General features: G+C 40.1%; 1 protein-coding gene across 1 annotated transcript; it reads left to right on the top strand.

The window, feature by feature from the left end:
* Positions 1-7919: 7919 nt before the first annotated feature.
* On the top strand, positions 7920-11730 carry LOC129697995 (uncharacterized). Its single transcript, XM_055636802.1, is given in 2 exon segments — positions 7920-9457; positions 9460-11730. Coding segments are annotated over 2 exon segments (2967 nt in total). The 5' UTR covers positions 7920-8514; the 3' UTR covers positions 11484-11730.
* Positions 11731-13475: the final 1745 nt, after the last annotated feature.

Genomic DNA, 13475 nt, shown 5'->3' with positions numbered 1-13475 from the left:
TTAAGAGAGAGTTAGATAGAGCTCTAGGGGCTAGTGGAATCAAGGGATATGGGGAGAAGGCAGGCACGGGTTATTGATTGGGGACAATCAGCCATAATCACAATGAATGGTGGTGCTGGCTCGAAGGGCCGAATGGCCTCCTCCTGCACCTATTTTCTATGTTTCTAAAAAGAGGCTATTTGGTTAGTCATATTGACTCATTTTTTATTCAGCTGGTTGCACTCTCCACTGCCTAGAAAATTATTTAATTTCAGATACATATCCAGCTTCCATTTAAAGGCATTTGAATATGCCTCCACTACCAGCCCAGCTGTGAATTTGCAACTCTAACCAGTAGCTGCAAGAAAGATTTTCCTTCAAGTCATCTTTCTATTTCTCCTTCTACTTAACTTGTCTGACTATGGGAATCATTTCTCTACATCTACTCTATCTTTCATGATTTTAAATATTTCCTTAGATTTCCTTGCAATCTTATCTGTTCCAGAAAGAGTAGCTGAAGCTGCTCTCGTCAGTCCAAAAACAGTTAATACCCCTCGAATTACAAATTTATGCTGAATTGTCTCCAAAGCCTTGCATCTTTCCTAAGGAGTGGCAGACAGACCTGCACACGAGTCCACTTGTGGCTGAAACAATGTTGTATGAAAGGTCTGAAGGATCTTAAAAGGCTGCCTGTCCACTCCCTCCACAGATGCTACCTGACCTGTTGAATTTCACCTGCATTTTATGTTTTGGTCGAGATTTAGCATCTGCAATCTCTTGTGTCTCTTTTTTTTAATATAAGCCTCAGAGTGACTTCCTTACTATTATGCTCCAATTCCAGCTTCTTTGTAAAAAGCTATGCATAAACATCCTCAATTAAATTTCACCCACCAACTATCCTTCCACCACATAATGTTTATTATCTCATTGAATATTTTTGGTAGGTTATCTGCAAATTAGGAATTATGCCCCAATTCCCCAAATCCAAGACCTTTAAGAAAAGTATTGATTCCAGTACTGAATAAGGAGAACTCTATTATAAACTACTGTCAGTCCTTTAGAAGGGATAACATTCTTGAAATAGAGGAAAAGGATAAGACCATAAGCCAACATAGGAACACAATCTCAGAGTAATGTTGTAAGCTTTGTGGAGTAATCAATATAGCATAAGTGGCAGCATTGATGTTCCCATTTAACAAACAGAAAAGCTGCAAAACCATTCCAGCCAGCACGGTTGTAAATTGTGGAAATTTATTGCAGTCGGCGAGATAATTGATGATTGATGGGTCCATGGAAACATAGAACATCTAACAGTAGGGCATAGAAACAGGCCCTCTATGCTCACGTCTATGTCGAACATAATGCCAAGTTAAACTAATCTCCTCTGCCTGCATGTGATCCGTATCCCATCATTACCTGCTTCTTTATGTGCCTGTCTAAAAACCTCTTAAATAGCATTGTTGTAGTTGCCTCTACCACAACCCCTGGCATCTTGTTTCAAGCACCCACCACTCCCAGTGTAAAAACTTTGGTCCTCTCATTTAAAACCCTTTAGTCCTCTGCCCTCTAGTCTTTTACATTTCCATCCTGGGAAAAAAAGTTCTGACAGGGTACCATATAACCATATAACAATTACAGCACGGAAACAGGCCATCTCGGCCTTACAAGTCCATGCCGAACAATTATACCCTTGATTGTACCCTTGATAATTGCTCGTTTCTAAGCTTCCCCCCAGTCTAGTTTCAGTAAAAACATTGAATCAAGCACTTGAAACAACTACATTTTACTTTATCAAAAGTGCGTTACAGATCAACCATTGTACCTATCCCACCACGGGTTCGATCCTCATGTCTCCCTCTAGGCCTCGCTCAGACAGAGACACTCCAGAAGTTCACGCAATCCCAAGCGTTCTCCCAGAAGATCGATGCTGAGCCTCATGGTAGCGGACTTTTATATGTCCCGGGACCTCGAGAGGCCAAACCACATGGGGGTGGTCTCTTAATAACCCAATTACAGATATTGACTAACCACATACATAACAGACATTCCCCAAACCCAATAATACAACAGCTCATACATTGTATAAGAAAGAAAGCTCTCGAAGGAAGCTATCAAGAACAAACATTGAACCATGTGCCCTGGGAATCAAACAATTTCTCCAATGCTCAACAGTTCGAACAATCATCAATTAACATCTTGCAACAATATTTATACTGTTTATAATGCTTTTGCGGCGACCCAATAGAAATGATGCATTTAAGGTTGGTTTACAAAACCACCATACATGTTATCAATTTAAGAGAAAGATGGGGAGCACCTGGACCCTTACCATCCTGCATATCTGTCTGAGCCTAGACTGGCTGGCGCCAATCAAAGCCTGTAAAGTTCAGCTGACAAAGGTCATGCAATTCTGACAAGTGCAGGGATCCTCCATTTTATGGTGTCTTTAATTTAGCCAATATTAACACCCTATCTACTGTATGCCTCTCATTATTTTATAAGCATATGTCAGGTCCCCCCTCAGTCACAACACTCCAGGTAAAACAGCTTTGCATGTCATTGTGGATGGCATGTTCCTTTAAATTTTAGACTGCCCGTTATAATGTGGGTGGGATTTATGACGTGTCTTTGGGCGTGTTTATGCAGCTAAACTGCTTGCGTGGTAGTTTAGTTAGTTAGATTTGTTTTGGAGTGAAGAGGGAGAAGGTTAATCCTTCGACCATGTCAAGCCACATGTCGAGCATGTAATGCCACATGTCAAGATCATGTGAAGCATGGAGACACGAGGAGTTTTCTAGTATCTGAAGTAATGAGCTGGAGTTCGAAGAAGATTGCCGGAACAAGTTGGAAAAACCTTGGATGTATCTTACTGTTTTATATCTACAATAAAGAAAATATTCATTAAAAGACTGTGTGCTGAAGTTTTATGAAAGGAGAAGCTCTGAAGGTCTCTGAGGCAGCTTGCATGCGTACCGAAGATATTCCCCTTGTCCCGTCTCACCCAATTAGTGGCTAGGGAGTTAATTTCCTGAAAGATTTGAAAAATCTGCCGCTACATCAAGTCGAAGGATACTTCCAGCAGGGGGGTAATTGCCACTTCCTGAGATAGGGACAGAAGATCGAAGTGCGAAGGAGAGGCGCAGCCAGAGCAGGACGAAGGCTAAGACCTCGGAGAGGTGCAGGCATAGAAGATTGGTTCCAGTCATGGAACTGAAGAAGAAATACCAGTACCAGAGAGTGGGACAGAAGAATTAATTGAAGACGGCAGGGCTAAGACCTCGGAGAGGCATAGCCAAAGAAAGAAGATTGGTTCCAATTGTGGAACTGAAGAAGATCTCGGCCAGGAAGAGCCTTGAGGTCTATCATCAGCATCGGAACGTATCTCAAGACGTATCACTGGATTTGTGAGTAAGAATCGATTATTACCTTTTGAATTAAAATCACGGTTTTAATTAAAAGAAATCTGTTACAGAGCTCAAGAAGCTGTTTTCTCCACTGTGTCTGGGAAAGGCAGATCGACCTTGGATTGTTTTGAATCTCTGGTGATAAAGCACATTCCATTTGAATTAGCATCATTTATTTTGCACCTGGAATTAGAGAGAGGTTCTCTACATTATCGGTATGTTTTAGTTTTGGAAGAAATTGTTGATAATAACAAAGTCACTTAGAAGCAGAGACTTTTTCGACTAATTTAAAGACTTGGCAATCTGCCAAGACCTCTTTTAAATCATGAATAAAGATGAAGATGAGGGCAGATCTATGCCAGAAGAGCTACGTGATGGTGAAGAAGGACCCAGACAACTTGAAGAAACAGATATTTCACATGCTGCCTGTCTGAGGGAAACCGAGAAAGAGAGAAATGAATTATGGTTGCAGGTTACCAGAGTAATTGATACACAGAAAAAACTAATGGAATCAGAACAGAACGTGATCGAGGTGAAATCGTATATGAACCAACTATGGAACCTCTACCAGGAGGTTGGCAAGAAACAGAATGTACTGCTGTGTTCAGTGCTGTCTTGGGAAGAACGCAGATGTCATACCCAGTGGATGAATACATGAAGAAGATATTCAATGGGTTCAAGAAAAATGCAGAGAAGTGGTTATCTGAAATTATGTCACAAGTGACGAGCTTAATAGCCGGAAGTGCGAAGCAACAAAGTGCCGGAATGGAAGATGAATTTAGACGACGAGATAGCTTGGTGCTTGAAGGAGCACATGGTGGTGAAGAAAGACCAGCCAGACAACTTAAACTCACTGAGAAAGGTCGAAGTCATGTTCTCAAGGAGGCTGAATTGGATAGGAACAAGTTGGGGAAGAGGATTAGAAGACTGTTTGAAAGTGTGAAGATACTCATGGAATCAGAAGAGAACCAGGACAAGGTGGAGGAGAAATTATGCCTGATAAGTAGCCTTAACCAGGAGCTGAAAGAGAAGCAGGACACACTGCTGAAAGCAGAGCGTTCTCAAGAGGAACGTGAAAGACATTATGTGGGATTCCGAAAATACGGAGTATTATGATAAATCCAACGATGCTGCAGAAGCATGGTTAGCGCAAGTTGACAAAAGTAAATGTAGCAGAAAAGAAGATACTAAGCATGAAGATGAAGGTGATGAAATAGAACCGGGAGATAGTATCTCAAATGTATAACCATATAATATAACCATATAGCAATTACAGCACGGAAACAGGCCATCTCGACCCTTCTAGTCCGTGCCGAACACATAATCTCCCCTAGTCCCATAAACCTGCGCTCAGACCATAACCCTCCATTCCCTTCCCATCCATATAACTATCCAATTTATTTTTAAATGATAAAAACGAACCTGCCTCCACCACCTTCACTGGAAGCTCATTCCACGCAGCTACCACTCTCTGAGTAAAGAAGTTCCCCCTCATGTTACCCCTAAACTTCAGTCCCTTAATTCTCATGTCATGTCCCCTTGTTTGAATCTTCCCTACTCTCAGTGGGAAAAGCTTTTCCACGTCACCTCTGTCTATCCCTCTCATCATTTTAAAAACCTCTATCAAGTCCCCCCTTAACCTTCTGCGCTCCAAAGAATAAAGCCCTAACTTGTTCAACCTTTCTCTGTAACTTAGTTGCTGAAACCCAGGCAACATTCTAGTAAATCTCCTCTGTACTCTCTCTATTTTGTTGACATCCTTCCTATAATTAGGCGACCAAAATTGTACACCGTACTCCAGAATTGGCCTCACCAATGCCTTGTACAATTTTAACATTACATCCCAACTTCTATACTCAATGCTCTGATTTATAAAGGCCAGCACACCAAAAGCTTTCTTTACCACCCTATCTACATGAGATTCCACTTTCAGGGAACTGTGCACAGTTATTCCCAGATCCCTCTGTTCACCTACATTCTTCAATTCCCTACCATTTACCATGTACCTCCTATTTTGATTTGTCCTGCCAAGATGTAGCACCTCACACTTATCAGCATTAAACTCTGTCTGCTATCTTCACGAAGATCAGGCCGTAAATTTGGTAGCTCAGCCAGTTCGATTTCAAGGGCTTCTGCTCGTTTGGGAGCCAAGGCAGAGTTAGCAGCGCTCTCAATAGAAGCGGATGCTATGAAGAAAAAACATGAGATGTCCCGACAGCAAGATGAAATGGCCCAACAGCAAGTAGAGAAGATGTGACAGATAAAGCGACAGCAAGGAGAGATAGTACGATGTCAGGAACAACTGGAATTAGATACAAAGTTGAAGGTGGCTAAAGCTAGAAAGGACATACTGGAAAGTGAAGGGTCTAGATGCAGCTCTAGATCATCAAAGACGATGAGCTCTAGACAGAGAGCCAAAAACTGCTCAGAGTGAATTGGCAGTTGGATTGATTCTACGGTCAAAGTCCACAGGATACCTTGGATTGGAAAACCTAAATAGATTGAGTGAACCTTCAGCTCAGCAAATGGGTGCTAGACCGAAACTAGCTACTATGGGAACATCCGTACAAACTCGAGATGAACCAGTGGACCAAGGAAAAGGGAATCAGGTTGGTCTATTGGCACTGTTGAATAAGCAATCTGAATTCAACGAGATTATAGCTCGACAAAATACCTCTCTTATTCTGCCACCAGTTGAAATTCCTACGTATGGTGGAGATCCTTTGGGGTATGAAACTTTCATAAGAGCCATAGAAGAGGTATTAGAGATGAAAATTAAGGATGAAAAGGAGCGCTTACGATTTCTGGTGAAGTACACAAAAGGGAGTGTGAAGGTGCTTGTGGAAAGTTGTCAGATGGAGCCAGGCAACCAGGGCTATAATAAGGCGAGAAGATTACTAAAGGAACGTTTTGGTGATGAACAGAAGATTGCGAATGCATACATTGAAAGGGCCCATGCTTGGAAAGAAATCAAGCCAGAAGATGTGGATAAATTGAGTGAATATGCAATATTTCTGAGAAGATGTTGCAGCTCGATGAAAAATCTTGGCTACATGGAGGAAATTAATCTTTCAAGTAATATGAGAATCATCATTAACAAGTTGCCCAGAAGAATGAGAGAAAAGTGGAGAGATAGGGCTGGTAAATTACGAGATAAGAACAAACAAGTAGCCAGATGACCAGATCTGGTGGAATGTTTAGAAAGAGAAGTACGGTACATGTCAGATTCATGCAACGGGATTATTGAAGAAGCCAAGCCATTTGCAATTTATAAGGGTTCTACCTATGTCAAAACTAAACAAAAGACAGGGCCTAAGAAAAGCAATTTTGCTACCAATATAATACCTGAGAAGGTGTTGGGTGGTGCCAAAGACGATGCACCAACCAGAAAGAACAAATTTTGTCCATTTTGTGATGAAGTAGGTCACACCATAAGATGGTGTCGTAAATTTAAAGACAAGAAATATGAAAAAAAGATGGACTTTTTAAAAAGGAATGGAATCTGCTATGGATGTTTAAAGAAGCGGCACATGGTAAAAGACTGTAAGTGCCCAATAATTTGTGACAAATGTAAGCAGAATCATCCTGATGTGCTTCATACTGTAAAGAAAGAGCCAGATCTTACTGAGCAGAAAAAGGAGTCAGCGGATGTTAATGCTATCACCTCGCCTCAAGTAACTGCACATATTGGGGCCAGAGAGAAAGCATGCATTTTCTCTATTTTACCAGTACAAGTGAGAAATAGGGAAACTAATGTAGTGTTGCAAACATATGCATTTCTGGATCATGGAAGTTCAGCTACTTTTTGCACAGAGAATTTGATGAGAAGGTTGGACATTACTGGAGAGAAAGTTAAAATTCAAATGCGTACCATGAATAAAGAAAAGGATTACCATAGTTATTATATAACAAATATGGAGATATCCAGTTTGGATGAAGATAATTTTATTCCAATTTCAGAGGTTTTCACACATGAAACAATGCCTGTTGGTCGTCAAAATGTACCCAGATGTGAAGACTTACAGCAATGGCCTTACCTGAAAGATGTCAAAATATCAAAGATAAATTCTGATATTGACTTACTTACTGGAACGAATGCTCTGAGAGCATTAGAACCTGTACAGATAATTAGGAGCCAAGGGGATGGACCATATGCTATGAAGACCCTACTAGGATGGGTTATCTATGGCTCCTTGTGTAAGAATAAGGAAAGCACCAGCAAAATGAATTGCCGTGCTGTTGCTGTTAACCAAATATCTACAGGTAAATTGGAAAAGCTGTTAATTAAGCAATATAACCATGACTTCAATGAAAGTACCAGCCAGGAATATGAAGAAATGTCTAGAGAAGAATTAAAATTCTTAGACATTATGAACCATTCAGTTAAGATGAAAAATTGACATTATTGTTTGGATTTACCTTTCAAGCAAGAAAGTGTTAATTTACCGAATAATCGTTATATGGCTGAACAGCGTATTCAAGGTTTGAAACGTAAGTTTGTTAAGAACACAAAATTTCAAGAGGAATATAGTATAGAAGTTGGGATGTAATGTTAAAATTGCACAAGGCATTGGTGAGGCCAATTCTGGAGTATGGTGTACAATTTTGGTCGCCTAATTATAGGAAGGATGTCAACAAAATAGAGAGAGTACAGAGGAGATTTACTAGAATGTTGCCTGGGTTTCAGCAACTAAGTTACAGAGAAAGGTTGAACAAGTTAGGGCTTTATTCTTTGGAGCGCAGAAGGTTAAGGGGGGACTTAATAGAGGTTTTTTAAATGATGAGAGGGATAGACAGAGTTGACGTGGAAAAGCTTTTCCCACTGAGAGTAGGGAAGATTCAAACAAGGGGACATGACTTGGGAATTAAGGGACTGAAGTTTAGGGGTAACATGAGGGGGAACTTCTTTACTCAGAGAGTGGTGGCTGTGTGGAATGAGCTTCCAGTGAAGGTGGTGGAGGCAGGTTCGTTTTTATCATTTAAAAATAAATTGGATAGTTATATGGATGGGAAGGGAATGGAGGGTTATGGTCTGAGTGCAGGTATATGGGACTAGGGGAGATTATGTGTTCGGCACGGACTCGAAGGGTCGAGATGGCCTGTTTCCGTGCTGTAATTGTTATATGGTTATATGGTTATATGGTTATATACATCCTTCTTACAGAATATGATTAATAATGATTATGCCGAAAGGATACCAACGAATCAACTATATCGAGATGATGGAGAGATCTGGTATATTAAGCTCCATGGGGTGTACCACTCGAAGAAAGGAACATTGAGGGTGGTCTTTGACTGTGCGGCAGTCTTTAAAGGGACATCGCTTAACAGTGAACTACTGCAAGGTCCAGACCTTACTAACTCACTCATTGGAGTTCTCATCAAATTTAGGCAAGAACCGATAGCTTTGATGGCTGATATCAGATCAATGTTTCGTCAAGTGAAAGTAACTGGTAAACATATTGATTATCTGCGATTCGTATGGTGGCCTGAAGGGGATGTGCAACAAGACCTTGTTGATCACCGAATGAAAGTACATCTTTACGGAGCAGTGTCATCTCCAAGTTGTGCGAATTTCGCTTTGAGGAAAACCGCAGACGATAATAAAGATTATTTCCCAGAGGAGGTAATTTCCACTTTGATAATTAATTTTTATGTGGACGATTGCCTAAAATCCATATCTACTGAGTTAGAGGCAATTCAAATGGTGAAACACCTAACCTCTCTCTGCAATAAGGGAGGATTTGTACTTACCAAGTGGGTCAGCAACAGTCGTGCTGTTTTGGAAAGCATTCCACCAGATGACAGAGCGGAAGAAACCAAGGAGTTGGATTTAGACAAAGACAACTTGCCAATGGAAAGGGCACTGGGACTGCACTGGTGCGTGGAAACGAATGTGTTTAAGTTTAAATTGGCGATTCAGGAACGACCATGCACAAGAAAGGGTATCTTATCTGTGATTGGTTCAGTATACGATCCTTTGGGATTTCTTGCACCATTTACACTGTTAGCCAAGTTAATTTTACACAATCTGTGTAGAGAAAAACTTGGTTGGGATGAGAGTATAACTCAAACACCTCGCACAGTTGGACAGAATGGTTAAAAGACCTCTACAAAATGTCAAAGTTTAAGGTAGATCGGTGTATAAAGCCTAAAACCTTTGGTAAAATCGGAAATGCACAACAGCATCACTTTTCGGATGCCAGCGAAAGTGGTTATGGGACTGTTTCATACTTAAGACAACAAAATGTAAACAAAAGAGTGCATGTTGCATTCTTAATGGGAAAAGACAGAGTAGCACCATTGAAGCAAATGACGATTCCCAGAATGGAACTTACAGCAGCAGTCTTAGCTGTTAAAATTGACATAATGCTGAGAAAGGAACTGCAATTTCAACTGGAAGAATCTACCTTCTGGACCGATAGCACTACGGTTTTGAAATACATTAACAATGAAAACAAACGTTTTATGACATTTGTTGCAAATAGAGTTTCTTTTGTACTAGGAGCTACTAATGTTTCTCAATGGAGATATGTTAATACAAAGGAAAATCCTGCGGATGAAGCCTCTAGGGGACAAACAGCAAATTGCTTTCTTAATAACAAGAGATGGATCAATGGGCCAAAGTTTCTTAGTAAGCCAAGTAGAGAATGGCCAAAGCTTGAACTCGGATTTGAAATCTCTACAAAAGATCCAGAAATTAAACAAAACATTTTGGTGAATGTGATTGAAAAAAACTCATATGACACCGTGAATAATTTAATTACCCACTTTTCATCATGGAATAAATTGATAACATCAGTAGCCTGGTTTCTTAAAATAAAAACAAGATTGTTGATGAAGATTCGGGAAAAGAAACAAATAACAGAAAGTATCTTGGAGGAGAATCCTGAGGAAAGGGAAAAGGAGATCAAAGTCCAGATGCAAGTTTTTGAAGCTTCACATAAGCTTCTATGTCTTGATGATCTCCTCAAAGCAGAAAATGCGATCATTTCTTTCTGTCAAAGACAGAAATACAAGGAAGAGATATTAACATTGCAAGCTGGAGGAGAGGGAGTAAAAAGAAGTAGTCAATTGTATAAGCTCGACCCAATCTGGGAAGGAGATCTTCTGCGGATGGGTGGGCGCCTAAACAGATTGGCAATGCCTGAAGAAATGAAACGTCCTATCATTCTCGCTAAGGACTTTTACATAACGACATTATTATTACGGCATATTCATGAACAAATTGGGCATGGAGGAAGAAATTACATGCTATCCCAACTTCGTAAAAAATATTGGGTTACCAAGGCTAATTCAGCAGCAAGAAAGATAATAAAAAATTGCATCATATGCACGCGAGAGCGTGGGAAACTTGGTATACAGAAGATGGCAGACTTGCCTGTGGAGAGGATCACTCCAGACAAACCTCCATTCACGGATGTGGGGGTGGATTATTTTGGTCCTATGGAGGTTAAGAGAGGACGTAGCCTTGTGAAAAGATATGGTGTGATCTTCACTTGTATGGCAAGTAGAGCGGTACATCTTGAAGTTGCATCTACACTCGACACGGACTCATGTATTCAAGCATTAAGGAGATTTATTTGTCGACGGGGTCAAGTTACTTCGTTAAGATCGGATAATGGTTCGAATTTCGTTGGAGCGGATAGGGAACTAAAAAAGGCACTCAAAGACTTAAATCAGGATAAAATCCAATATACTATGCTTCAACAAGGCATAAAATGGAACTTTAATCCTCCAATGGGTTCCCATCATGGCGGTATTTGGGAACGATTAATTCGTATAGTACGAAATGTGCTGCGCTCCGTTCTTAGACAACAAATTTTGGACGATGAAGGGTTACAAACACTGTTTTGTGAAATTGAGGCGATTTTAAACGATCGACCTATTACGAAAAGTTCTGATGATCCTAATGACCTGGAAGTACTCACACCAAATCATATTCTTCTGCTAAAACCCAATCCAACACTTCCACCTGGGCTTTTTGTAAAAGAGGATTTGTATATGAAATGTAGATGGAAGCAAGTACAATATATGGCAAATCTTTTTTGGAGGAGATGGATACAAGAGTATTTGCCTTTAATCCAAGAACGACAATGATGGCTAAGGATTAAAAGGAACTTTGTTCCAGGCGACATTGTGTTGGTGGCTGACTCTACAGCATCTCGAGGTTCTTGGTTAATGGGAAGAATACTAGAAATCATGCCTGATGTTCAGGGTTTGGTGTGTATGGTGTGACTGAAAACAAAAAACAATGTTTTAATAAGACCAATAACTAAGTTGTGCTTGCTTCTAGAAAGCGAAAGCGAAGATGGAAGAGTCGATAAAGAATTGTGATTGCAGATATATAGTGCATGCTATTTTTTCCTCGTTAGTATAGTGGTTAGTATCCACGCCTAGCACGCGGGAGATCGCGGTTTGATTTCCCGACGAGGAGCTACAGGGTTCTATTGATCTTTTGATTTTGATTTTGATGTATGTTAAGCCTTTATGGCCACTTTTTTGATGTTTATTGGTAATTGCCTCATTATGTATTCTGAACAATTAGGGGCCGGTATGTAGTGGCCATTTGGCCTGTTTTGCATGTCATTGTGGATGGCATGTTTCTTTAAATTTTAGACTGCCCGTTATAATGTGGGTGGGTTTTATGACGTGTCTTTGGGCGTGTTTATGCAGCTTAACTGCTTGCGTGGTAGTTTAATTGGTTAGATTTGTTTTGGAGTGAAGAAGGAGAAGGTTAATCCTTCGACCATGGCAAGCCACATGTCGAGCATGTAAAGCCACATGTCAAGATCATGTGAAGCATGGAGACACGAGGAGTTTTCTCGTATCTGAAGTAATGAGCTGGAGTTCGAAGAAGATTGCCGGAACAAGTTGGAAAAACCTTGGATGTTTCTTACTGTTTTATATCTACAATAAAGAAAATATTCATTAAAAGACTGTGTGCTGAAGCTTTATGAAAGGATAAGCTCTGAAGGTCTCTGAGGCAGCTTGCATGCGTACCGAAGATAATCGCCTTATCCCATCTCACCCAATTAGTGGTTAGGGAGTTAATTTCCTGAAAGATTTGAAAAATCTGCCGCTACACCTAGTTTCCTCAAAAAATGATACACTATGCTGGAGTAACACGGCGGGTCAGGCAGCATCCCTGAAGAAGATGACCTGCTGAGTCACTCCAGCACTTTGTATCTTTTTTCCTGTAAAACAGCAACTGGAGTTTCTTGTTTCTGCCAAGTTTGGTCAACCTCTCATTATAGCTAGCTAATACCCTCTTAATCCATGCAGCATTCTGGTAAACCTTTTCTGGACCCACTCATACTTCCTGTAACGGGGCAAATGGATCTGCACACAATACGTCAAATGTAATGTAATCAAAGTTCTATATTGCTGAAACATGACTTCCTGACTCTTATATTCAATGCCCCGACCAATGAAGGCAAGTATATCATATGCCTTCTTTTCCACTCCATTTACTTGTTTCACCACTTTCAGGGACCTATGGACTTGGACTCCCAAGATACCACTATACCTCAACGCTGTTAAACATTTATCAGATTCACAATATTAAAGTAAACAATCTAATTTAGCTTCTGAAATTGTATTGTACTGTTATATTTGTCTATTTTTGCTCTTAAAAACATTGATGTACTTTGAATTCAGAGACATTTTTTTTTTTTTTTTTATTTTATTTTAGAGATACTATATAGATTCTATTGACTTTCACCCTGGAATTAGTCTTCCCACATGCCTCTCCAGAATGCTTGCTGATGTGCTGAATAAAGACCTTTGACATCTGACAGCTTATTCATGGCCATAACACCACAGATGCTACCTCATCTGCTGAGTATTTCCAACATTTTCAGTTATGTTTTGATCAGTCAAATTTATGTTTAGTTTAGATTATTATTGTTACATATACCGAGGTATAGTGAAGAGTTTGTATTACATGCTACCCTTCCAAATCAGATAATATTATACATACAGTTAATACAATCAAGTACATCAGTTGGAGCAATGATGGGGTATCTAATCTGTGTGATGAATGAGCTCCATCCAGAGCTCTCTGCAATTTCATGTGGTGTTGGGCAGAAC

This window comes from Leucoraja erinacea, chromosome 6, assembly GCF_028641065.1.
Source record: "Leucoraja erinacea ecotype New England chromosome 6, Leri_hhj_1, whole genome shotgun sequence".
NCBI classification, from domain to species: domain Eukaryota; kingdom Metazoa; phylum Chordata; class Chondrichthyes; order Rajiformes; family Rajidae; genus Leucoraja; species Leucoraja erinaceus.
This window is presented reverse-complemented; position numbering and strand designations above follow the sequence as displayed.